This window comes from Emydura macquarii, unplaced genomic scaffold, assembly GCF_026122565.2.
Source record: "Emydura macquarii macquarii isolate MOO-44397 ecotype Brisbane River unplaced genomic scaffold, CSIRO-AGI_Emac_v2 contig_2422, whole genome shotgun sequence".
NCBI classification, from domain to species: Eukaryota; Metazoa; Chordata; order Testudines; family Chelidae; genus Emydura; species Emydura macquarii.
Window position 1 is genome coordinate 32,602,864 of NW_027132559.1, and position 26,576 is coordinate 32,629,439.

The 26,576-nt window shown below is 38.2% G+C and overlaps 1 protein-coding gene across 1 annotated transcript; it reads left to right on the forward strand.

Moving 5' to 3' along the window:
• Positions 1-26,576, forward strand: LOC137162414 (1-aminocyclopropane-1-carboxylate synthase-like protein 1). Its single transcript, XM_067562205.1, has 14 exons — positions 1-282; positions 1,927-1,986; positions 3,765-3,835; positions 4,758-4,827; positions 6,047-6,113; positions 8,531-8,628; positions 9,873-9,950; positions 13,957-14,057; positions 15,782-15,868; positions 17,129-17,174; positions 19,923-20,064; positions 20,167-20,309; positions 22,295-22,448; positions 25,612-26,576. Exons 1-14 carry the CDS (start codon positions 136-138, stop codon positions 25,791-25,793), a joined length of 1,446 nt encoding a protein of 481 aa, XP_067418306.1. The 5' UTR covers positions 1-135; the 3' UTR covers positions 25,794-26,576.

A 26,576-nucleotide genomic window follows, 5' to 3' on the forward strand; every position in this document is an offset into this window, starting at 1 on the left:
GCGGGGCGGCTTCCAGCTCAGCAGCAGCCGCCGCCGCAGCAGCCGCAGCATCCTCGCTCCCCGCCCGTTCCCGGCGCCGCCCGCCGGCTCGGTCCCTGCATCCAGCCTTTGTCTCGGCTTCGCAGCGGGCGCAGCATGAGCGGCGGCAGCGCGGGCGGCCTTGGCCAGGCGGCGGCTCTCTCTGCCCGCGGCTCCCGCATCGCCGGCGGCGCCCCGGGCCTGCTGGACAAAGGCTTCGACTTGTACATCGCGGACCCCTTCGACCCGGACCGCAACCCGCGGGTGAGAGCAGCCGGCAGAGCCCCGCTCCCGGCGTCAGTCCCTCCGAACAGGCGGGTGCTGCTGGCCCGGAGAGCGGGGAGAGGGCCAAGGGAGCCGCGCAACGGGGATGGGCGCAGTGGCATCACAGTGCCGGGGGCGGGTGGTGTCCGCGGCAGACGGGAAGGGGTTGGTAGGTCGGGTTTGGTGGGGGGCGGTGGGGATAGGGCGAGCCGTGCATGGGAGCTGCCGACAGGGCCCCTATCGCCCTGAGATCACAGCCCCGCACAGCCTTTAATGCCTTTAGCCCCACGGCGCCCCCGGGCGGAAGCCGTTCTGTTGTCCCCAGTGCCCGGACTGGGAAGCGGGGTACCCAGGGTGTGTTCATGCAGCGGTGGGGAGACGGAGTGACTTGGCCAAGAAGCAGGGAATTGAAGACAGGGCTCCAGAGCTCCAGCTTAGCACCCTTAGCCGCCGGAGCCTCCTTCTTCCTTTCCAGGTGTGGTGGTTGAGGGGTGCTGGGGACGTGGGGTGTAGGCAGTGCTGAGCCCTGTCACCTCTAAGCTGGGCAGTTCAGAGCCCCAGCACCTCTGGGCTTGCCAAGTCAAAATATTGCTTGAGCCCCAGCACCTGATTGCTTGAGGTCGGCATCTCTCATTACAAATTAATCACTGGATGTAAAGTTCCTCTAGATTCACCTGAGCAGGACTTTAAACGAGCCCTTGGTAAAGTGGGATGCTGCAGGGTGACTAGGGAATAAAGGAGGGAGGGGAGAGTGATGTGCATTATTGCTGCTCCCTGTAGAGGATGGTGCTGCTGAACCAGTCTGGACAGGGTGGTTCAAGCTGGTTTGTGCCAGTAGTACAGTGATGACGTTATTCCCTGATCTGAAATCACCCTACCAAGAAGGAGGAGCTGCTGCTGCTCTTGCCTTTCACTCTGCTCCCTCTCTCTTTGCAAAGCATCTGAAGAACATGAGCATGTCTCTTAATGAGAGCACTTCCCTGCCCCAGTAACCAATGTTATGTATAGTATGATGTTATATTCCTACAAGAATAGGAATAACCCATGTTATGTACTGTGAGAGTGTTCATTTGCTAGAGCACAGCTGGATGAAAGGAAACTATTCAAACTCCTTTGATCCCGTTCCCAGAGGCTAGCAGTCTTTCTGACACAAACAAGGTTTCTTGTTCAGAGTGAAATGTGTCAGGCTTTGAGACAATATTGTCAGCCACAGGTGATCAAAAACAGGATGCTAACTTAAAAATCATGAGAGCTTGGAAAATAAAATGTAGGATTCTCTATTTGCCTTCTAGTTTTTGAGCCTTTCGGAGTAATATTTTCAAGCTTTTCTCTACAACCAGGAGGACCAGAAGCTTAGTTTAATTTTAAATGAAACTGAGATCTCACATAATCACGTGGCTTCAGGAATTGAGGCTTTAAGAAAAGCACCAAATATTCCAAGGCTTATGATAAAATTGCCAGAGTTGATAATACTGTGACAGGATATCTTTCATACTGGCCTCTGGCTAACAGGTTTGGTCCACTGACTAGGAGATATGGTAGTAAATGTTTCAGACCCTTTTTATCATGAAAGTGAATCCAAAATTGATATTTTTTTTCTTTTTAGATCACTGCAGTTGTTTAATATCTATAATTTTCTTTCAGGGCATTTTGAATTTGGGAACAAGTGAGAACAAGCTTTGCTATGATTTAATACAGGAAAGAGTAAGTGGATATGAATAATTTGGAGTTATGGAATTTTGACCTATAAAATGGTATTGCAGCTGTCAGTTGTATTTTAATAATGGTGTTTGTTTTACAGATGAGTAATTTAAAACAGAATAAATAATGCCTTTAATTATCTCTAGCGAATTGGTAACGTTATGACAAATTTTTTTAAACAGCCATACTTTATACTTGTTTTCATAGTCAGGTACGCTTAGCAAAGTAACATAATGAGAAGTGTGGCTCTGGCTGAGGGCCAAAATAATTTTCTTTGAAACTTGCCTAAGCAACATCATTCAGGTTCAATCCAAAGTGTGATTTATGTTTAGATAGAAATAATTTAAAGCGCTCTTCTCATTTAATCCAAAAATATATTGTTTGGAGATTTTTTTTTTCTTATAAGAGACATTACTGAGCATTACTCTATCAAATTGTTTGATTCTCTCCTGGTGGAGCCAAAATTCTTACCTAGAATGGAAAGCATTCTTTACATTGGATTTATATATTGATTTGAAGCAAAACAATAGCAAAAAAGTGAGTCATTTTGTGTATGCAAGTCCAGATGTCAGGCTGCTGTACTGCACGGTGGCAATTTTTATTATCTGAAAAACGACTACATAAAAATAGCACCTTTTAAAGTGAGAAAGTAACATTAAAAAAAATCTATTGCCCCTGCTTAGCTAGCACAGCTATGGGTCACACACTAGCAAAATTAATTTCAAATTGTCAGGCCAGCTTCTGCTCTCAGGGTATGTCTACAATGACAGTGGCAAAGTCGCCACCGTCAGATCGACTTATGTGGATCGACTGAGCGGTCAGTGTGGACCCGCTCAGTCGATCAGGAAGTCGACATACTAAAACCACCTCCTCAAGTGGTGTAGCGCTGCATCAATGGGAACACAGTTCCCGTCGGCACAGTGCAGTGAAGACACCATGCAGAACAGAAGTACAACAGTCGACGGGATTTACGCAAGTTACTCTGCGTAGCTTGCGTAACTCCTGTCTACAGCCACCGAATCACCAGAGAAGTGTAGACCAAGCCTCAGTTAGACTTGTTCACCCCTACTAAAAGTCACTGAAATTACACGGTGGCAGTTTGTTCTTCAGAATTTTTATTACTAATGTCAGGGTATGATTTGTAGATCTCAGGGTGTGTTGGCAGACCTGACAATTTGGGAGAGGAAATGTATTTTAATAATATGAGATCTATGCAAATTTGAGCTGGAAGTAGTTGATCCGATAAATATGGAACTGCATTGTCTTTATTAGTCACTTTTCAGACTAGATCCGCATTTTAAAATAAAGAAATCAACTCAGATGCTTCAGCTATTTCTTATTGTACCAGGTAAAATTACTGACTCCTTCCCAACCGAGAAGGTAATTAAAACAAAATTGACCTTTAATTATTAAAATAATGCTACACCTCCGTAAATATTAAAAGAAAATTGTGTCTTCAAATAGTAATTATAAAATCTCTGAGATTAGTAATAGTATATTTTCACTTACCAATGTGTTGGATTTAACCATGAGTCACTGAACAGTCTATAAATAACTCTTTTACTGATCTGAAGAAACTGCTGTTGAGCACCTTACAACTAAAGAGATGGAAGTTTGAGGTAGGAAAATGGATGTAACTCTTGAATATTAAGATTTTCCATGAATTGTACTATTCAACTACATAGATTGTCATGTGGTTCAGGAGAACACAAGCTCAAAGGTAGGAACTTGGGTTTTTTACAGTATGTCTTTTACGTTTCTTTTTTGTTTTATGTTAACAGCTCACAAGACCAGACATGAACTATCTGGAACCTCATCTTTTGCAATATTCTGATACACAAGGCATTGAAAGGTATGAAGATAATAAAACATGGTCTCCTTTTCACATGACATATTCAGTACTAGTCATGCATTATTTGACAACAGGGTGTAGTTTCATTTAATCTACAAACCCAGGGGTGTATACTCCGTTTAATACTAGTTGCTTGCTCTCAAGATGTTTTTCTGTTTCCTGTTGGTTTTCAAGAATTACTTTCCAGTTTTTTTCCAGCTCCTCCTACTTTTATCATACCCCCCACGCCTCCAGAAAAGGCACGACACTTTGGATATAGGCAGGGAAGCATGCTATGGAGGTCCCTTCACAGCTAGTAGCAGTAATTCTCACAGGCAAACTCTTACAGTGAACAGTTAAGCTAGAACTCTGTGTTCTTCAGAGACAAGATCAGAATGAATCCTGATCCTGTAAATATCAATGGGAATTTTGTCTTGACTTGAGTGGTGCCCACATTTCACTCTGAGAATATAATCTTGATTTATTCAGATTTCACTGATTTTTGTTGCGCCAATTCTTGGGTTCCTTCCAAAACCAGGTCCCAACCGTGCAACAGGAGTGGGTGCAATAATGCATCTGTTTTTTCTAGATATTTTTTTCATACAGAGATAATAGTTGATCCATATTTTTTAGAATTCTGTACCAGACAGTTTTAGCAAGATAGAGCCTATCCAAAGCTACCTAAGTTATGGAAGCTACAGCTGCTGGTTGTCCTTCACGCCAGCCTGTTCAGGTTGGCCTGCTGCATATCCCCACATCAAGTATTGTAACAAGTCAGACATTTTCAGAGACTGAAGTTAGTGGAACCAAAATCTGTGAGTCTTTCATGAGAGTAAAAGTGTATCATGCATTTGTCCTATTCTAGATAAAGGCTATTCTATTTATTTTGATATTTTTGTAAAAAGAATTATGTAATGCAAAGTGTTTTAATTTTCCATTTCAGCTTCAGAGAAGAAATTGCCAAATTTCTCACTGAATATGCCAATGCTCCAAAAGCACTGAATCCAGAGCATGTAAGAAAAGAGTGCTTCATCTCTGCATCCTGTTTTTTTTTTAAACTGTAGATATTTTGTGTACAGATTTGCTGATCTTTTATAAGGTATTATAAAAGGATTTCCAGAAGTTTTATCAAATTTAAAATGTTCTGGAATTAAAATGGCACATGAAATTAGTTACAAATCCACTTAGTATGAAGAATGTATGCTGTTATTCTTTGACCCTTACTTGATCTTAAATCCTTAAAGTTCTAGGGCCCATATCATCCAGATTTATGTTAGAGAGAGGAGCCATACCTCTCCTACATAGGGGAGAAAACTACAGGCTGGGTTCTGAAGGGGTTAGAGAGTTGTGGCTGTGTTCTTCCCACCCCCTTTACTGCCATGGAAAAACAGTGGAGACTATGAATAGGGTAGAAAGGAAGTGGTTATGCCTCCCCAAATCCTTTTAATAACTTCCAAATGTAGAGTAATAGCTTGTGTACTTGTGTATAGCAAAATTAGTACTAAAATTCTGCCTGTGGTTATTATGTAAAACTCTCATTGACTTCAGCTGCGGGGGGTGGTATAGGCAGGATAACAAGATATGGCTGATAAAAGCGTCATTTACTTCTGGGCTCTGATATTGCAGGCAACAATATATCAAGACTTTCCTATCTGTCTCTGGATAGGAGGTGTGTAGTACACTTGATGCCTCAGTTAACCTGCCTCCAGCTGTTGGAAGGTAGAAGGACTTTCTGTATCTTCACCCCTTTTTTTCACACCCACCACCATTCTTTGTCTTGAGCCTCTGGACTGTTGGAAGAGGGGGCATTATTGTAGTGCTGCACATTTTTGGAAAAAAACTTTCCAAACAGACAGTGGTTATATGTTTTTCTGCTAAACCCAACTTTAAGCCTCAGTGCTGCCACTCCTGTGTGATGTGTTTGCAGGTGCTTTTTGTGCAAACCACCTTTATTTTCTTTAAAATTTATTTACAAAATACTATAGACTGAAACTGGGGTTTACAATGAAATGCATTAAAAAACCTTAACCGTAGCAGCACGACCAGCTTGGATATCATCTATAACCCTCTAGATTGCAAGCTCAGAATCTTACTTTACAATAATGGTTGCTTTTTAATAAAGTTCTTACTGAATCCAACCTTTCATATTCTTTACTTTTCTAATTATTACCTTCTAACCATCTACCAAGGTGTGAGTAGCTCTGTTTAGATAATTTTGTCTGCTTGTTTCAGATAGTTGTTATGAGTGGCTGTTGTGCTGTCTTTGCTACCCTTTCAACTGTATTATGTGATCCTGGAGGTAAGTTTAAAAATAAATTTTCTTAATCTGAAAGCTATATATAGAGAGGTGAATTGCATTTTATTGTAACTTAATAAGTTTGTGTCATCCACACACACTCACTCAGTAGCCAGTGGCAGTAGCCTTTGTATTTATTTATTTAATTTATATTAAAAATGATAAAAGACACCTATCCAAGACTCTAGGTGCCCTGACACATTAATAACAAAATCCCAACAGTATTAAAATAATAATTCCAATAGGAACCCAGCCAGCCACCTACAGAGATTTGTTTCCACTCTTTCATTATTACAGAAAGCATAACCTTAGTCCTCTCCAAAATCCCTGTCAAAAATCTCTTTTAGCAAGTCTGGAAGGTCACCAAATCTGAGCTGTTTTGGATAATGGGAGGGTGCAAATTCTAGAGTCTCAGAGCCCTCACAGAAAACACCCTGCCAGCCTTCCCCTTTCTATTATAATGAGAGCACCCCCTCAGGCACATCTGCTGACTGCAGTTGTGGTGTAAGGCAAGGACAGAGAGAGGGCATCCCTCAGGCAGGCCAGTCTTTCAACATTTAGAGCTTTATAGATCAGAACCAACACCTTAAACTCTACCCCGAGATCAGTAGGTAGCCATTGCAGATCCTGGAACACTTGGTGTCGTATGTTACCAGCCAGATGCTCTGCTCGGTAAGCAATCCGCAGTGTATATTATGAGATTGTCACTGGTTATATTGACACACCGTTGGCAAATATATGGTACAAGTGTTAAGCCCTTAGGAAAATTTCTCTATTTTGTTTTTAATTGGGCGGATCATTAGCAGCTGGTTAATGATAAATGAGATGACATAGAAGAGAAAATAGTTAAGCTGAACAGTTCAGTCATGGAAAATTATTAAAATCATAACCAAATTTTAGAAAGTGCTTGTGTAGCTTGAAAAAAACCCCAGAATTTTCTTTGTCCTGCTGCTGTTTAAGGAGTCATGGTAACTTTGTGTGGCTAAAAATCTTTTAATCGGTGATGTGTCCTCAGCATCCTTTGAGTGCGAAGCATGATAATATGAAGAGCAAACTGATTTATGACATGTAATATCATGTACCAATCACATTTGGTGTGACAGATTAATGAAGATGCTAGATAAGTAGTACTTGCTAATGGCTACCTTTATCCAATTCATGATAATTCATAGTACACTGTAACATTTTGAGTTGTGAAGATTCTTGAAAAGTTGTACATTCCCATGCTTACACAATTGGTCAAACTCTGAAAATGGAATGACAATGATTTCCCATTCAAAATAGTGTATGACAAGAATGTGTTTTTATCCTTGTTGCTATTTTACTATTCTGTTTATGACCAACTGGGGTTATGTTATCTTATGCTGTACTGAAGAGTCTACTATAGAAAATAGGCATGTAAGATGTAAACTTTGAGGACAAACACTGTTGCTGAATGTTCTAAAAATCATGGAAAGGTAAGTTGGCAGTATTAAAAGAAACCGTTGTATACAGATTAATCAAAATGGCAAGACCTACTTGTAGACTTTGTTGACATGAATCACAAAAAATATTGACCGCAAATGATAAATACAGATATAAATTAAATAATAATATGAATGTTACAGTGGAAATACTGCAGCACCTAGGAATAAGTAGGATGCAAAGAAGAGAAGAAGATATGCTTGTACCATTGCAGCACCTAATAAGGATGAGGAGAGGGAGGAGTGAATGCAAATCTCGGAGTCAAGCCAGTGGCAATGTGTATGTTTCAAACCACTGGGTGTTAAGTTCTGAGTGAAGAACATCATGACAGGAATAAAAACTTAAATAATAAGGGAGATGGATGGAAGGAGCTACCTTAAGAGATGGAAAAGCAAGGACACCCCTTTGAAAAGGAAGTCATTACATTGTATCTGGCAATATACAACTAAGGTGCTTGGATACTACAGTGAATGGTGTTGTATAAAAACCTATATACTGATCAAATGGGCATTATAACATGGGGGATGCTGGCAGCTAACTGAGTATAATACAGAAAAAGTCATTAAGATTCACAGCATTTACCTGAAGAAAAGATGGCAATGGTCGAACATTAACAAAATGGTAATTTAGGAACATACTAGTCATATATCAGTTTTGATATTAAAGAAACACCCAGTTACTGTGTCAGGTCACCTTCAATGCATGCTTCATAAGTGATTGTCAAAATAGATATTGATCTAAAAATGCAAAGGAAAAAAACAAAATGATTCAGCAAATGGAAGGAATTGCTTTATGCTGTGTATCAGTAGCCATTCATTTTAGGGGGGCAGAGAAGATGGTGAGAGTAGATTGGATATAGATCTCTTGGAAACAACAGATTCAGTCTGTTAATGTATAGTGAAGTAATTGATAACAGGAATGTTTAATATTACCTCTTATTTGCATTTTTGGTTTAGATGGGTACCTTATTCCTACTCCATACTATGGTGGAATAAATTCCAAAACCTGGCTGTATGGTGGAATACAACCTGTCCATGTGCCGTTATTTAGTGAGGTAAAATTTCAGTTTATTAAAGACTGTATTATTTGTACACAAAAAATGTATGCTAAAGAATTTGAATGACAGTTTCACAGGGACCATCGAAGCAACAAAAGACCACAGATTGAAGTGGGCATGGAGACTGAACTAGCCTCTCATCTTTTGAGTTTGGAGTGTTGTAGCCGTGTTGGCCCCACAATATTCGAAAGACAAGGTGGGTGAGGTCTTATCTTTTATTGAACCAGGTTCTGTTGGTAAGAGACAAACTTTTGAGCTTACCCGGAGCTCTTCTTCAGTTCTGGACTCTATGTAAGCTCAAAAGTTTGTCCCTTTCACTAGCAGAAGTTGGTGAAACATAAATTATGACCTCACCCACCTGTCTTCTCATCTTTAGAGGAAGTCTGTCTTGTTCATATTGTTCATATGCTGTCTGCAGCATATTGGTAGGATGGCATGATCAAGTCTGTCCTGCAGCTGTCTATACAGTACCTGCTCTGTTTACATGCAGAATAAGTTTTGCAGAACCGGCAGGCAATCTTTCACAGGCATTAAGTTCATCTTGGAAATGTTTTTTTTCTCTTTCCTTGGAATATGTCTCTCTCTCTCAAGCTGTACATTTTTGGTTCATTGTTTGAAGATGAGAACAAAGGATAAAGATAACATTGTAAAACAAAATTATTGATATGTGGGCAGGATTATTCCTGATTATGAATTTGGAGATGGACTTTGGCTTTTTCTCCTCCCTACTTGCACCATTGTTTTTGAAAACTTGCTTTGCCTATCCTATTCAGCAATCACACAAGTGTATGTCTGCACTGCAATTAGACAACCACGGTTGGCCTGCAGCTCGCTTGGCAGGGCTGTTTAGTTGCAGTGTAGAGGTTTGTGGTCAGGTTGCAGCCTGAGCTCTGGGACACTCCTACCTTGCATGGTTCTAGAACCCAGGCTGCAGCCCAAGTCTGAATGTCTAAACTGCAGTTAGACAGCCGCCCAAGTCAGCTGACGTGGGCCAGCTGCGGGTTTTTAATTGCAGTGTAGACATACTGCAAGCTAGAAGGTAAGGAGAGCAATAGTAACTAAAGCCAGATATTGCTTTCTTCCACAAATAACTTTGGCAAACACATATCAGACACATCCTTTCTCCTCTTTAAAGTTCCCTTCCATTTTTACTGGATTATTTTAGAAACGTCAACTATTATTATATTTGCATTATTTGAAAGTGATTCCTTAACTGTTTTTGTTGGTTTTGTCTTGCACAGGTGACTGATGAAGAAAGTCACCCTTTTCAATTAACAGTTGAAAAATTAGAGGCTGCCCTACACAGAGCTAAAGAACAGGTAGGAATGGTATTAACTGATCTCCAGTTGTGTGTGTTTTCTCTACGTACAATGTTAATAACGCAGTTTCACTCAACATTGGAACGTTCTTTTATCTGGCTTAAAACCCAACTACTTGAAATCTTACAGAAGTCTAGACTGATGAAATATTACAGGTGTGTGCACAATTCTGGCAACAAAAAAGACTTAAATTTCCCATATAAAGCAAACAATGTAATAATTTATTGAGACTGCATCATACTATTTTATACTGAACGAGTCTTAAATTATGTGTTTTTCTAGACTTAGTTTCTCATTCACTGGGTGTTCAGAAGTTTGGAGTGTTGTAAAGGTAACACATTCAGGTCTTTAGGAAGAGGAAATGCATTACTTGAATGGCCTGTTCAATTTAAAAAAAAAAAAGTCTTGTCAGATTCTGCAGAGTCCTGTCAAGTTCCAGCTAGCCAAGAGGATGGGGGACCATGCAACATGGCCTTGGTGATGGGGGATGCAAAGATTGGAGAAACAAGGGAAGACTCTTTGCAGAAAGTTACCTTTCAAGGATTTTGCCAAAAATACTACCTTAGTTTTCTGTTGAAGTTATATTAAATTCTCTTATTCTAACCATTCTTGTTTGAATAACTTCAACATGGTCGCATAGTTTGTCTTGTACTCTGGGTTTCTTTCATCCCCCTCTTTCTTATTGTATTAGTTCCTTGTGAAATATGTTTATTTTGTGATAGTCTATTACATTTGGCTATTACTTGCCACGTACTTTGGGCCAAAATACAACTTACCTTTAAAATTATCTGGTAGGGAGTGTACTTTAGATTCTAAATATCTCTATTTTTTAAAATCCACAAATTCATAGAAAAAACATGAAGGAATTATTTATATTGAACCTGTTTGCGGTGTTCTGCTCAATCATCCAGAAGAGGGAACACAAGATAACTAGCAAATCTTGTTGCCAGAGCTGTGATGATGGCATTGGTAATACTGGTTTCAAAACAAGAAAGTAAACTAAGTAGCGCTATTGTACTGTGTTCCTTAATTAACTCAGGATGAAAAGTAAGGGTTGATAAAAGGTAAAGGACATAGCTGCAGTAGGGAAGAAAATATTTAAGTTTCAAAGAGAGTATTGCAAACAGTCAACAGTAAAACTTACAAATAAAACTGCAAAACACTTGAAAAAGATAAAAGCAAACTTGTTACAAACATCGTTATAGAATTAGTTGAACAACCTAGTGAAAGTTGCTAGCTTGACTTCTGTATATATGAAACATTTATTTCAACATTTTCAGCACCTATCTCAAGTTGTGGCCATGTTACAGTTTAAAATATATAATTATTGTTTTAAATAATTAGTAGTAAACTTAAGCACAGTCTCCATTAATGTTTTTTACTATCTGCTTCCTGTAGTCACTTGCATCAATGACCAGCAAAGTCTCTGTCCCCACAAGACTTATTTTTCACAATTAACTTTCTCTGTATTAAGTGGCCACTGGTAAAAAGCATTTTTGGCCAGACAGAGCTGATCACTGCCACTTTATTTGCATTGAAGCTGTCGTACTTAAGTTGTAGGGAGAGCAGTTCCAACTATAGCTGGGGCTGGGATTCAGCACGTAGGTGCATTAGCACTGGATCCTAACACATGCACTTTAGCTAACGTTCCTGTGTTAGCTGTTGTCCACAGGTTTTGCTATGTTAATATAGTCACCTGTCAGTGTTTCTGTTGGTATCATAATGTGAGCAGATTAGGCAAGACTAAGGACCACAAGGTGAATTTAAGAGGTTCTGTCACCCTTAAACTGAGAACATGGCTCCTTGACAGTAGCATTCCAATATTTATATGTATCTACGTATTAGACAGTATCCTGGGGTTTTGTGTATCGAATAAAATTTCAGTATTTTAGGAAACACTTAAGTAATCCCTGTGGTTGTTCCAGTACATGAAACTGTCTTTCTCTTTAACAAAAAGTACAGTACAGGAAATGTTCAGTTTAATGATTTGATTGACTAAATAAATATCAAGAGCTTTGTAGGAGCTTGAATGTAATTTTGTGCAACATCTCCTATTTAATCTTGTGTTACAATCATGTAAAAGCTTGAGTTTTACATTAACTTCCCTTCAAACTATAACAGTTCAGTGTACTCTTTATAATTCTCTTTCACACACAAAAACAGCTGAAAAATCAGGACTTGACTAGGATACTTTTTTGTGTGGAAGGGTACTTAAAGTGCACTGGAAGCATGTATTTTGAAGAGGAGAGGGAAAATTTAAGAGATCTTTCCCTTTTCTACAGTTAAGACTATAGGATTTGGCCCAAATTTAGACCAAAAATCCCAAAAAACCAATGGAAGATTGTTAATGTTGTATCTTAAAGGTAATTTTGATCTTGCACGTTCAAATTTTATTTGGAAGCTTTACATTTAATGAATTTTAACTTTTAAAGATTTGTATGATTTAATCCTCCTTATAAAACTGAAGCTGTTTTCAAGGATATTACTACAAATAACTGCTTTGGGGTAATTGTTACTTTAAGGCACCAAAATAGATTTATTTCTCCTTCAGTTCATGCTCATAACTCCTATTAATATTAATGTAAATTACATATCTCAAGGGGAGAGTAGATTTCAGTCTTCCCTCACAACCGAAAATGCATTTTCCTGTTCATTTTTTGTCTCAATTGTGATAGAAAGTCCTTGGATTTTTGCCCTTAAAAATAACTGCCCTCCTTAGAAGGCTAGAGAAGGGTGAGGAGAATCCTCAACAGGGCCAGCTGGCTAAAAACTAAATGGGGTAAACTAAAAATAGAAGTGTGGCATAATTCCAAGTTTATTCTGTACATCCATTAGTGGATGATTATTCCTCTCATTGATATAGTTTTTTAATATAGCAATTTACACTTCCTGCTATAATCATTGTAATAATTGGCTATGTATGCAATATAAAACTTCTTGTTAGCTAGAGAATGTTAAATGTGTATGATAATTGGTATTTATTGCATTAGTATACAATGGATGTGTTTTTCCTGAGTGTCCCACTACATTCTATATAAAATATAATATAAAAAGAGAATTAAGTTTATGTGGCTGCTTGGCATAACTGACTTTGTGTGGGATTCTTTTCTCTACACAGTGAAAAGTTCCAGAGGGGTAGCCGTGTTAGTCTGTATATAGCAAAAACAATAGTCCTGTAGCACCTTAAAGACTAACAAATTTCTGCGGGCATAAGCTTTCGTGGGCTGCATCTGACGAAGTGGGTTGCAGCCCACGAAAGCTTATGCCCGCAGAAATTTGTTAGTCTTTACGGTGCTACAGGACTCTTGTTTTTTTCTCTACACAGTATTTACAGCCTTTTATAATAGGAGGGCGAAAAACTCTCTAATCTCTACAGAGTTGTATTTCAAATGTACTTTCCTTTGTGGTTGAGCAATACAGTTGGATAAAAGTAATTATTTACTTCAGTTTTTGTTTTAACTTTTCTAAGTCTCTCTTAAGACACCAAGAAACTTAAATTTCATATTTCTACTGCCTTAGATGCACTTAATTTTTAAAGGAAATAAGTGAAAAAAATTTACTCAAAAACTGGTTATGATACACAAAGGTCCAGATTCTGCTCTGTTATGCCTGTATGTATTCTTAGTAGCACCACTGAACTCTGTGGAACAATTCTGGAAATGTAAATGAGAGCAGAATTTAGTCCATACTGCATTATAGCCCTGCCTGTTGGTATTCATATTTTTGTGGAGCTAGGGCTAGCTCAATTTACATTTTCCAGGAAATTATTTGATATATGTCTTTGGTGCTATTAACTGAAAAGATTGGGTAAACAAGAGAACAAATTGTGTAACTGGAACTTCCTTGTGTTTTAGCTGTTTATTATTAAAGAAGGATCATGTGTGCTCATGTGCAATCAAGTAATTTTTAATAACTTTTTACTGAAGGGGTGACAGTTTTAAAGCCTCGCTAGTCATTTGTTTGACGTCATGTTGGCGTCTCCGACTATCAGTTTTTCTTTTTTCAGGGCATCCGAGTCAGAGCATTAATCCTGATCAACCCTCACAATCCATTAGGGGACATTTACCCAGCACAGTTACTGAAAGAATGTCTAGAGTTTGCGCACAGGTTTGAGTCCTAGCGCTATTTGTTTGGGATTTAATTTCCATGATGAAATATGCTAGTTATAAAAATCACCTTTAGTAATCTTCTTTTGTTCTATTGGGCATATGACCTGTGGGAGGGGTGGTTCCTCATAGAGTTTATTATCCCATAACTATCCTTTCTATGTGGCCTTTCTGGGGAAAATTATAAGTAAAGTTACTTAAATTGGGACCCAGGATGCTATTTCTGAATGAATAGCTCTATGCTGAGAGTTAGCTCTTTGTGCAACTAAACAAAAAGGTTTCTTGTTGCATAGCAATGTTTCTGTGTTTAATGCATGTGTCTAAAAATGAAAATTGGTAATTACCAAAGTGTTTAGCAGCAAGACTGTGGATAGAACTTTCATTTGAAAAATGACCAAAATTACAATGTTATAAAATTGGCATTGTGTAAAAGACATCTAATTGGCTAGGAAAGGTTCCAGGTATCAAGGTATCCCCTACCTATATCGACGTAGTTTAGGATTTATAAGTCAATTTACTTTTACTCAGAGAAGGAAGCCCCCCAAAAAGAGAGTTTCCTCTCTTCTGCCTTTCACCTTCCTCTGGCTCAGAGTTCATATTCTAGGATTTACCAATCTTCTGAAGTCTGGATGGGGGAGCATTTGCAATTTTCTATGCATTCAAATTCAATGTAATGTCATTGGAAGTTTTGATAAATAAAGATTACAAAATTTGGCCTTGTGCTGTAGTTTCCAGAGCAGCAGCAAATTTCAGATAATCTGAAATATAACAAGTTGGTATACATTGATCACTACATACCAAAAATAGCCTGTTTTTGGTTTTTTTTTCTAAATTATTTTTACTTTTAAAGCAAATTAACATATAAAAAATCTGTATAACTTCTGATGATCTAGTTTTCTTTCCATGGAAACCACTGTGGCAGTTAAAGTTCTCAGAACTCTTGTAAATTGTCAAAACTGAATACTGCAAATATATTTTTTGCAGCGTGACCCACAGACTTCAGGATGCAACAGACATCTAAAATCAGTAGGAAAACAACATTTTGGAGGGAACAAAAAGATTTAACTCCCCCAAAAACCCCTAAATTTTCAAACAGAATAATTTTTTATTCTGAAACTGAATTTTCTTTTTTAAAGTATAGCAATAAAGGGTTCTGTTACACTGGGATACCTGCACTGTTTGGGTGTTTAAAGGCATCCTGCCATTGTTTCTAGGTTTCTGAATGTACCCAAAGCACACTGGTATCAAGTATAATCACACTGTGTATTTGTGGCTTTAACTGTGGGATTGTAATAGGGGATATATCTTAAATAAATCTCGCTATGCACTTATCTAACAGAATTGCACTCAGATTCATGTCTTGTTGCAGTAAGTTCTGCATGGTAAACTACAATATGTTGCTGCATTTTGTGTTTTAGTTTTTAAATAATTGGTTGTGGGGGACTATATCTGTCCTGCAGAGACATTCTTGGCACTCAGTAGAATTTTATTTCAGACATACTTGCACCTAGTTCTGCTGGGCAATGTAGATTTATATAAAAATGGATGTTGGTAATATGTAAATGCTTAAATTGAACATTGTAAACTTAATTAAGAATTGACTTTTTGAGTAAAACTTCTCTGGGGTGAGTATAATGATAAATAGGTTATAATTGTGGTATAATATATATGGAAATTTGTTATAGCTTTGACTTCCCTAACATATTTATTTATTTCTGTACGTAGATATCAATTACATGTAATAATAGATGAAATATATATGCTCTCTGTGTATGATGATACCACCTTCACCAGTGTTCTTAGCTTAGATAGGTAAGTGTTGTTGCTTTTTACTGTTATAATGCCAAATAGAATGTGTGCCATCTGTTCAGATTTCTGGATGGCTATTCTTTATATCTCTACCTTTATAACTGAAACTGGTTAATGCACAGTGCCTTATCCTGGGTGCACACAAGACAGACTGCTTATCAGGAGCAGGAAGAGGAGTTTGTCTTCCTAGTTGCTTCGTTTTCTCCAGTGGCTGCTGTTGCCGCACAGACTAAGCTTAAGGTTTTAATTGGAATGTTTATAGCCCTCAATGGACTCTTTCTAGACAATATGTTGGAAGTCCTATATCCTCTCTCTATCTGCAATCAGATATTTTGGAACTTTTTGGGTTTCCTGGGGCATGTGAGGGAGAACAGACCCCCCCAGAACATGTAGGCATTTTGGCAACTTACACATTTTGTTTTCACAAAATAGAGAATGTTCATTTTTAACTCTGTATTTAAGCACTTATTGAAATGCATCTCCTCATACAGTAGTAATTCTCCAGGTCAATCCAAATGTGCTTAGCACAGTCAGCATCTGGCTGTTCTCCTATAATCCCTAAGAAAAATTGGATAAGGGCTAAACTTTTTAATACAGAATGAAGTTGGGGGTAAAAAAATTTTTAAAAAGAGGCTTTTCTCTCTGTGCAAATTCATCCCAACATTATAGGGCTGAAGGAAACAATCATCAGCCTCCCCCTGTAGCAAACCAGGGCTGCCAACCAAGGTATGCAGTGAGCAGCAGATTTGCTCTGCATTCTTCTTCCTTTATGAGGCTGTGGCTCAGTGGAGCCACATTGTATCAGGACATGCCCTAAATATGTCCTTTTCCTCACTTCCATGATTTAGAATGCTCTTGCAGGGTCACCACCGAGCTCAGAACACTGTTAAATGCAGGAGGACTAGGTGCCCTCTTGTGGATTTTGAGCCATCTACAGAAACACTCCATTGTGCTCTTTTGGCTCTAGATGAATAGAAGATTTTAACAGGATCATGCATCTCAGCCGCTGTCATTTGTTTTTTATTAATATCTCAGCATTTGTGTAACTGCAGGATATCAATATTCTGTGATAATGACCTGTTACTAATTTGAATATTGAAAGCTATGAAGAAAGAGATGTTACTCTCTATAAGTAACAAAGAGATGTGTAATTTGAAAATCACTTTTATTGTATTTAGTCTAAAGTAAGTTGTGGTAATCTTCAAAAACACAAAGTTGTAATTATATCTGTAAAAGTTTTGGGTTTTTTTGTTCCCTCCCCAGCTTGCCAGATCCAGAACGGACACATTTTATGTGGGGCTTTAGTAAGGTAGGTCTGAAACATTGATTATATCTGAATTTAGTTTTGGATATTTCTCGCCAAAATAACTTAGAATATAACTATAATCTTTTAAAGAAATTGCTTACTACCAATTTGAAGATTAGGACACCATTTTGCCAGTGTACAGTGACAAAGTAATGGAAATCCTTTTCAGTACTTCTGAAAAGCATCTCAAGCACTTTGTAAACATTTTGCTTGTAGGAGAAATTGCAGAAAATGAATATTTTAGAGCACTTTGGGGAAAGGTGTGCAGTCTACTGGTGGTATCTTTTACCTGTGGTTTTCCACCTCCTCTGTTTTCCAAAACAGAAACAAAGCTGAATTTGGGTCACTAGCAACAGCATGGTTTAGTACACAATGCATGGGACTGTGAGCCAGGATCACGTGTGTTATAATCCTTACTCTGTCACTGTTCTGCTGGGTAACCTTGGTCAAGCTACTTTATCTCTCTGTCTTGGTCTTCTCCATCTCTAAAATGAGGATAATTGTGTACATGAATATTATCAATTGGTCATCTAATTATATTTATAAACACTATATACATGCTAAAGTAGTAGTTGTGTTTAAAAATCCTACACCACTTTGTACAGTTCCAGAGCTACATGGGCTTATCACATTGGGATAGAATTAGCTAACATGACAGGTAGATATAATTTGTCCTCATGATTGGAAGTGCCCAAAATGCTCTTCATCTTGTAGTAACAGGCCCTTCGTTGCTTTAAAATGTAAGTGTACTGATAAAGCTACTGAGCCAGTTCCATAAGAATGCTAGAAAATGTGTGTGATGATTAAATACAGATGAAATAACAAAACTTCAAGGCAAAAAGGCTTTGCTCTTCCCTTCTATCTCATTTCTTGAAGGAAGGGTGCACTGTTCAAATATGACTTTGTGCTACTTTTGATAGGTGTAAAATATATAGCATTTAAAAAACCTTTTTAAAGACTTTCTTGTTTAAGTTCTCAAAAATCAGGAAATGCCAACATTACAGTTGTACATGCATCAGCTTTAATGCTGCCCCTTGGGGAATGCATTCATGACAGTCTTTAGTTACATGAGCACACATTATTTGTCAGATACAATATAACATCATTCAGTATTTTTTTCTACAACCTCAGAGCAATGTTCCACTATAATAACTGGGATCTGAGCCTTTGATTCGACTGTAACTGCAGATATTTAAGACGTGCAAAATGTATTTAATATTGAAAAAATAGCATAAATTACCTGTTTCTTTATTCACTATGAAATTATCTGATACAAGTGTAACTGATTGTAAAACAAAAAGTTAAAGAATAAAGGGCACAATCAATTCATATTCATAGAACTACATAGCCCACCAGTTACTCAGTTTTTTCATTGATTGAGCAACAGAGATGCACAGTTCTGTGGGGAACCACAGGTGGTCTGTTAGTAGAATGAGCTCCCAGCTTTTGAGTAGCTTCCTGAACCCATCTGCAGAGCAGGATTTATTTGGAGTTTTGTTGCAGGAGGTGTGTATGTTTGGTTGGTTGTTGGATTTTTTTTGGTTTTTCTCTTGTTCAGTGAGATGGCCATTTCCCTAAACGTATTGTCCCATGACAATGTCATTCGCAGTCTTGCGTATGTATATTTGTCCTGGGCTTGTATGTATTTTAGTGCCATGGAATTGTACTCTGAAATTCCTTGAGCCTGATCCTGCATTTTCTACTCAGGTAAAGCTTCCATTGATTTCAGTAGGAGCTTTGCCTAAGAAGGCAAAGGTAGGGCTGGGTTCATAAACTGAAAAAATAAATACACAGCACTTTTTCAGTACTTCACAAAAGGTAGGTAAATATAATTATCCCCATCTTTCAGGTGGGGAATCTGAGATATAGGCAAGTTAAGTGACTTGCTCAAAGTCATATCACATTAGTGACAGAGCCAGGAACAGAATCCAGGTCTCTATGTTCTGTTTATTGAACCATGTGGCTTCCCAGGGCATGCAACAAGTTTACATAAATATAGCATGTATTGTAGTTACACAATTTGGAAGCATTCAATAAGGCAGGAACTACTTTTAGCAAGATCACCCACACCCTTTTCCAGGCCTGGCAATTCAAACTCATTTCTCCTCAGTACTTAGTTCGTTGTCATATATACAGTAGAACCTCAGTTATGAACACCTCGGGAATGGAGTTTGTTTGTAACTCTGCAATGTTCGTAACTCTGAACAAAATGTTAGGTTCTTTCAAGTTTACAATTGAACATTGACTTAATACAGCTTTGCTTTTCTACTAAGCAAAAGAAAAATGCTGTTTTTAACCATCTCAGTTTAAATTAAACAAGCACAAAACAGTTTCCTTACCTTGTCCAATTTTTTTTAAACTTCCCTTTATTTTTTTAGTACTTTACATTTAACATGGTACTGTACTGTATTTGCTTTCTTTTGTCTCTACTGCTGCCTGATTGCGTACTTCTGGTTCCAAATGAGGCGTGTGGTTGACCGGTCAGTTCATAACTTTGGTGTTTGTAACTCGGGTTCAACTGCAATTCTAGGACACTTATCTCCATAGTGTGCCTCTCCTGTGTGCATCATAATGAGAAAAGTTCCCCCTTCCTTCTAACACATGTGTTGTCCCCTGAGATAAAAGGAGCAAAACTGGCAGTGTGGTCCAATTATAGTCTTTAAGTATAGATGCAGTGTGAAATTTCAGCCTTCAAATGTACAACTTGATTTGGGAATAATCTCTATGTAACTTTTCTTTTTGCCTTCCAAGGATTTTGGTATGTGTGGTGTCAGAGTTGGAGTGTTGTACACCAGAAGTCATGACATTCGGAAAGCTGTGAATCAACTAGCTGTTTTTCATGGGTGTCCTGGGCCTGTTCAGTATGTTCTCAGCCAATTCCTTAGTGATAGAGGTTAGCAAAACAAAAATATTCCCATTTTCATTGTTTTCCTGTTCCATGATAGTTGGAAATAAAATAGAACTGTCATTTTTCTGTTCTTTCTTGTTTTGATAGATTGGCTGGATAATGTGTATTTTCCTACCAACAAAAAAAGACTTCGAGAAGCACAGAATATTCTTGTGGATGGTCTCACAGAGATTGGAATACCCGTTCTCAAAAGCTCAGGAGGATTATATGTATGGGCAGACTTCAGAAAAGTATGTTGGAAGCTTGGGAGGGAATGGGAAGAAGGAGGGTTTAGAAAATAAATGTTGCCAACGGTTTATTTTTATGTGAAGGCCACAAGGCTTGTGGTGGAATTTTTAGACAGATATTCCTGTCCTCTTTTTCTATTTTTCATTTTACATTAGAAATTTTATTGTATTTTGCAAGTGCGAAAAAGGCCTCGTAGATGGCAATTCAGTTGAACACATACTATAAAACTATTAAATAAAGGCAGTTTCCTAAAATGTTCTGTTAAATATACATTTTTATGTTATATACTTTTTTATGTTATAAAATATAAATTTTACCATTAGAAGGCTTCATGTTCCAGTAGATACGGTGCTGGACTAACAGTTGAGCCATGAGGTCTGGTCCCAGCTCTGTCAGTGACTTGCTATGTCCTTGGGCTTAAAATGAGGATGATATTTGCTCACCTTTGTAAGATGTACAGACAAATATCACTATAAATTTATGCAATGTAAGTCACTCTAAAACATGGCTAGGGTGGATTGGTGGAGAATTTTGCTCTACCACTGACCGCTGTACCTGTTGTGTAGATGGATATCCATCTCTAGCACTGTTAATAAATGGTATGTTCACATAAAACATTTAACTGGGGGAATCAAAATAACATTTATAACCAACAAGCCACAATAGTTTGAGATGTGACTGTTTACCATATTTATTATGGTAGCGCCTGGGGGCCATCCATGGATGGGCCCACTTGTACTGGGCACTGTACAAACACAGAATAAGAAACTGTCCCTCTCCTGAAGAGCTGACAATATACATAGACAAGATAAAGAGCTGGGAAAAGGATATCACATACAAGCAGAGTGAACAATATGATAGCGGCAAACTTCATGTTAGATCTGTGACTTTTGTTGTTTAAATCCATTCAGTAGGGTTATGTTAGGAGGGGATTAGCTAGATGGAAAGACAAAGATCAGGGGGCTTTAGGAGGGGTTGGTGATTCACAGGGAGGAGTAGAAGGAATGGGAGCAAACAGCTAGTTGGCACAGGGGAGAGAAAGTTTGTAGTGAAAACTGCAGAAAGCAGTCTGGTATCTTCAGTATCCTTGTCCAGTCCCTGTTTGAACTGCTTTCTGCAGCTGCTGTGCATGCTTCAGTCTCCAGGGATATGTCTTCGCTACAGAGTTAATTCAGGCTCTGATTTTGGTGTTACCCCTCATCCCCGCTCTTCCATCCACATATAAAATCCTCTCACTCAAATTTGGTTTTCAGCCCAGGCTAGCTGGCCCAGCTGGCATATGCAGGCTACAGCCCATATGCTGCTTTCACTCAGTCCAGTAACTGCCCTCTTTACAATGAGGATGCCGGCTAAATCACTCAAGTGCTTATAATGTTCCAGTGCCTTTCCACAATTCCCTCTCTTCCCAGAAGGACAGACAAGTTTCTCCACAGTTCACTGGGAAAGAATCTCAGAGCAGCTTAGTTTACTGCTGCACAAAGAACCACAGAATATGACAGAAGTGGCACGGGTGAGGGCTCAGTAACTCAGGGATAGCTTTGCAGTGTCAGTGCTCACACCTGGGCTAGGCTAATCCGGGTGCTCAGACTCTGATGCCAGTCACCTGAGTTCTGCAATGAAGACATAGCCTGCCTGGCTCCTTGCTGCTGTTTCTTTCTCAAAGGCCACGTGAGTCTTGGAGGAATGCCTCATGGGTCCTTTTGCCCCAGATAGCAGTCTCTCCTGCACATTATGAACACGTAGAATGGATCTCACAAGTTTATGCAGTATAATGGGCAAACAAATTACTAAGCAGTAAGCTTTTTACTTGACTGAGCACCCAAAACCCTAAATGAAGTTGGTGGGAGCGGCAGTATTTAGAAATCAGGTCCTTTTCATTCTTTTCTGCTTTAGCCTTGATGCGGAATATACTTTGTTGCAGTAGTTCATTAATTTGAGGTTGCATGCCAGTTTTCTTAATGCATTTTTTTATTTTTTCCTCTTTTAGTTCCTAAAATCACAGACATTTGAAGCTGAAATGGAGTTATGGTGGAAGTTCCTTGATGAAAAACTCCTCATTAGTCCTGGAAAAGCCTTTTGCTGTTATGAGCCTGGATGGTTTAGAGTGGTCTTCTCAGACTCTGTAGATAAGATTTACGTGGGTAAGTTGGGTGTTACTTTTAGTTTATCATAAAATAACATGCATGTTCTAATAAAAGCGAACAGCATTCTGGGATGTATCAACAGGAGTGTTTGTAAACAAAACACGAGAAGTAATTCTTCTACTCTAATTTGCACTGATAAGGCTTCAGCTGGTGTATTGTGTCCAGTTCTGGGCACCACATTTCAGGAAGATGTGACCAAATTGAAGAAAGTCAAGAAAAGAGCAATCAACAAAAATTATTAAAGGTCTAGGAAATATGACCTGCGAAGAAGATTGAAAAAATTGGGTTTGTTTAGTTTTGAGATGAGAAGACTGAGAGGGGACATAAGTTTTCAAGTACATAAAACGTTGTTGCAAGGAGGGCGTGAAAAATTGTTCTTGTTAATCTCTGAAAATAGGACATGAAGCAATGAGTTTAAATTGCATCTCAAATGTTCAGTTCAAAACTTTTATTTCCTGCTGATTTGTGAAGGCAAGAGGTTTTGGGTCATATTCAGTTCTTGAGTAAGACAGTGCAGCTCAATTAGAGCCAGAATTAGAGCCAGGAATTCAGTGTTGTGAGGTGTTGTCTTCTCAGAGTAATCATGTATATTAGTCATGGAAGAGGACCCATCATTTTCATGCCACGGAGAAATTTGCCGTCCCCCTTTTTGAGCCTTCAGTTCTTTATGCCCTGTTACTTTCACTGAGGTACCGCAGAAAAGTTCTCCTAGAGTTTATAAACAAATCAAGCTGTTTAGTATGAGCGATCAATTCAGGCCACGTCTACACTGACAGCGACAAAGATCAACTTATCTGGATCAATTGAGTGGTCAGTGAACACCCACTCAATCGATCCAGAAGTCGATGCTATTAATCCACCCCCGCAAGTGGTGTAGCGCTGCGTTCACGTCGGCGCAGTGCAGTGAAGACGGCATGCAGAAGAGAAGCACAGCAGTCAATGGTAGTTATGCAAGTTTCACTGGTTCTTTGCGTAACTCCCATCAACTGCCGCCGAATTGCTGAGGTAAGTGTAGACCAAACCTCAGACACTGTTTGTTACCAGTGAATGGGGAAATGCATTTTTAATTGCTGTAGTCAGTGTAGACTGTGTTGTTCACATAACGTATGTTTAAGACTATTGATCTATAACATTTAATTAAAATATTTGCATGCTATTTCATGGGTGTGTGTGTTATATCTATACACTACAAATAATTTGACTACAAAGAACACCAGACAGTAGATCCAATTTTAGCGTTATCTGAGTGATATTTTTCACAGTTCTGTTAGTATAAGTGCTTTGTTGACTAAATGCAGACAAAGTTTGTGGATTTCCCATTGTTGGATGTAAAGACACATGCTTTGAAGTTCACATGTTTCTTCATTTATAATTCTGAGGCTTTCAGTCCTGTTTAATGAGCCATTCAATTACAGAGGCATACATAATGCATTTAGCTACAGTAATCCAGAAACAATTCTTTATTAGTTTTCATGCAGTTTTAAATTTTTTAAATTTTCATCAAATAGATGAAGACAATAACATTAATACATGCATTTGCAAATGTATTTACAGGGAGTATGCTATGTACACATAATGGGATAACATCCCCTTTTGTTCTATCCTAAAAAGTGAATTGATACACTTAGCACTTCCGTGAGGTTGTGACCTGAATTGGCTGGCTGTCAGCCCCACAATGTAAATAAGAGAACTACTTTTCATAGACATTTAAAAAAAAAAATGGAGACATTTCCTAAACATGATTTTTCTCCCTCGTGGAGGAAAGCTTGATTGATATGAAGATATATAATGAGAATTTTTAAGAGGCTTTGGCATTAGTAAACATCTTATCTGTTGGTTTATTATCTTATCTTATCTGTAAATTAAGGTCCTGATCCTGCAAATGCTTAAGCACATGCTTTGCTTTATGCACGAGAATAGCATTTTGAAGTCTTTAATGCATCTACTATTACATTAAATTAAATGTACGTTTGCAGGATCAGGACCTAACTCTATCCTTCTAAATTTTTATGATTAAGGCCCAAATTCTGCAATCTCTTTTCTCAGACAAAACTCCCATACTGTGCAGAGAAGATCTTACTCAGGTTATAACTGGAGCCAAAATAACTAAATTAGTTGTAATTCACACTCTGATTTTAAAAAATCTATTTCCATAAGCCATTTTTATTCTGAAATAAGTATTGACACACAGACTTGCATTAAAATAACTTTAAGTGTGAATTACAACAGAGTTTAGTGATTTCAATTCCAGTTGCCATATAGAAAAGCCCTAACACAGTGGTTCTCAACCTTTCCCGACTTCTGTACCCCTTTCAGGAGTCTGAAGCTAGAGCCGCACTGCCCAGGGCTCAAGCCTGAGCCCCTCTGTTTGGACTGTAAGCCGGAACCCTGCCACCTGGGACTGAAGCATGTAATTTAGCTTCCCAGGGCCCCCTGCGGCACAGGGCCCTGGATAATTGACCTGTTTGCCACCCCCTAACATTGGCCCTGCACTTGTAACACCTCCCTAAGCCCATCCTGTGACACCCCCCTGGGGGTCACAATCCCCAGGTTCAGAAACACTGATCTAGATGAGTTACGTACCCCATGGAAGACCTCTGCATACTCCCAGGGGTACACACACCCCTGGTTGAGAACCATTGCCCTAAGAAATGCAGGACATAGATCTATGAATGTGAAATCTGTTGAATCTTTGTAGCTGGCCACATCATCTTGTGCATTTTTTTAAAAAAAAACTTTTGTAAAAATAAGCTTTTAGCAAACTGAAGTCAAATAGAAAAGTTCTCTTGATTTTTTTTTTTTTTTTTAAATTCCAGTGGAAACAGGTATTACATAACTTTTTCCTACAGAATTTGCAACCCAAGGGCTGAATTATTCTGATCGTGCACGAGAACCAACTTGAAAATTGATGTAACTTGAAAGTGAATATAAAAAAACCCTGTAATTAATCTATTTATCCAGTCTGAGAAATGTAAAAAGGTCATTAGTGGAAAAGTAATGCTGCATTCTGCATCGTTAATGGAAAAGTAATTTGGACTTCAAAAATTCTCTTCTAATAATTGAAGATGTTTAAAGTATGCTAAAGGACATTTTCAAAAATTCAGCACCACTGCTTCCCTAGAGAAGAAACTTAGACTGACTTGTATCCTTCTTTTTACAGGTATTCAAAGACTTGAACACATGCTGCAAACTGAAACTGCGGAGTCAGTTGCAAACAAAACATCTGCTGTAGAAGATGAGTTATCTAATTCAGAAGATGAACCTTCAATGAATCATGCAAATACACCATTAGATGAAGTCTCAGAATCATACTCAGACCTGAAAAAAATTATTGTTTATTAAAATCTTATATGAAATTGGGGACTAAACAACATGATATAGCATGCTTGTGTTTACTAAAATTGTTACTTTGGCTGTAATCCTATAGGACAGTCCCACTTCACTGTAGCCTGTGGTTACTAATTTGCTGGACTGCTAGAATGTTAGTCACATGGACTGTATCCTGACTTTAGCCTCTGCTCAGCAAAGCACTAAAGCTCACTCTTCAAGCATGTTCTTAAGTACAATTAAAGTCAGTGGGTCTTAAGCACATGCTTAAGAACTTTGCTGAATAGGGTTGATTTGCTGACTCAGGGCCTTAATGAATCTTGAACACAATATTTTATATTGGGGAGTGTATTTATATTTTAATCAGAAGACTGAAAATCTTGAACCAGCTGATACTGGTGATCAAATTTTACTAAATGTATCAGTTGGCAAACAAAATCTATATGGGGACTTTTTAAGACAGTTAAAATAATTAATATATGAGCTTTATGAATGGCACACCAATGTAAATACTTATTTAGAAAATATTCAGGTTTTTTTGGCTTTCATACTTCTTTCAGATGTGTAAAGAATGCTTATGTGTATATATTATAATATTTGCATCTTTTTGTTACAAAAACATCAGTCCTTTGGCTCAGCTTTTCACATAAAATATAAATGTAAAGAAATTTAGAAGCATGTAGTATGCATTCATTTGACTAGTAGATGTGTGTTGGACCAATGATTTGACCTGTATTTGTAGATTTAATTCATATTTATTTTAGGAATGGGAAGGAGAAAATTAAAATTGCAAAACCA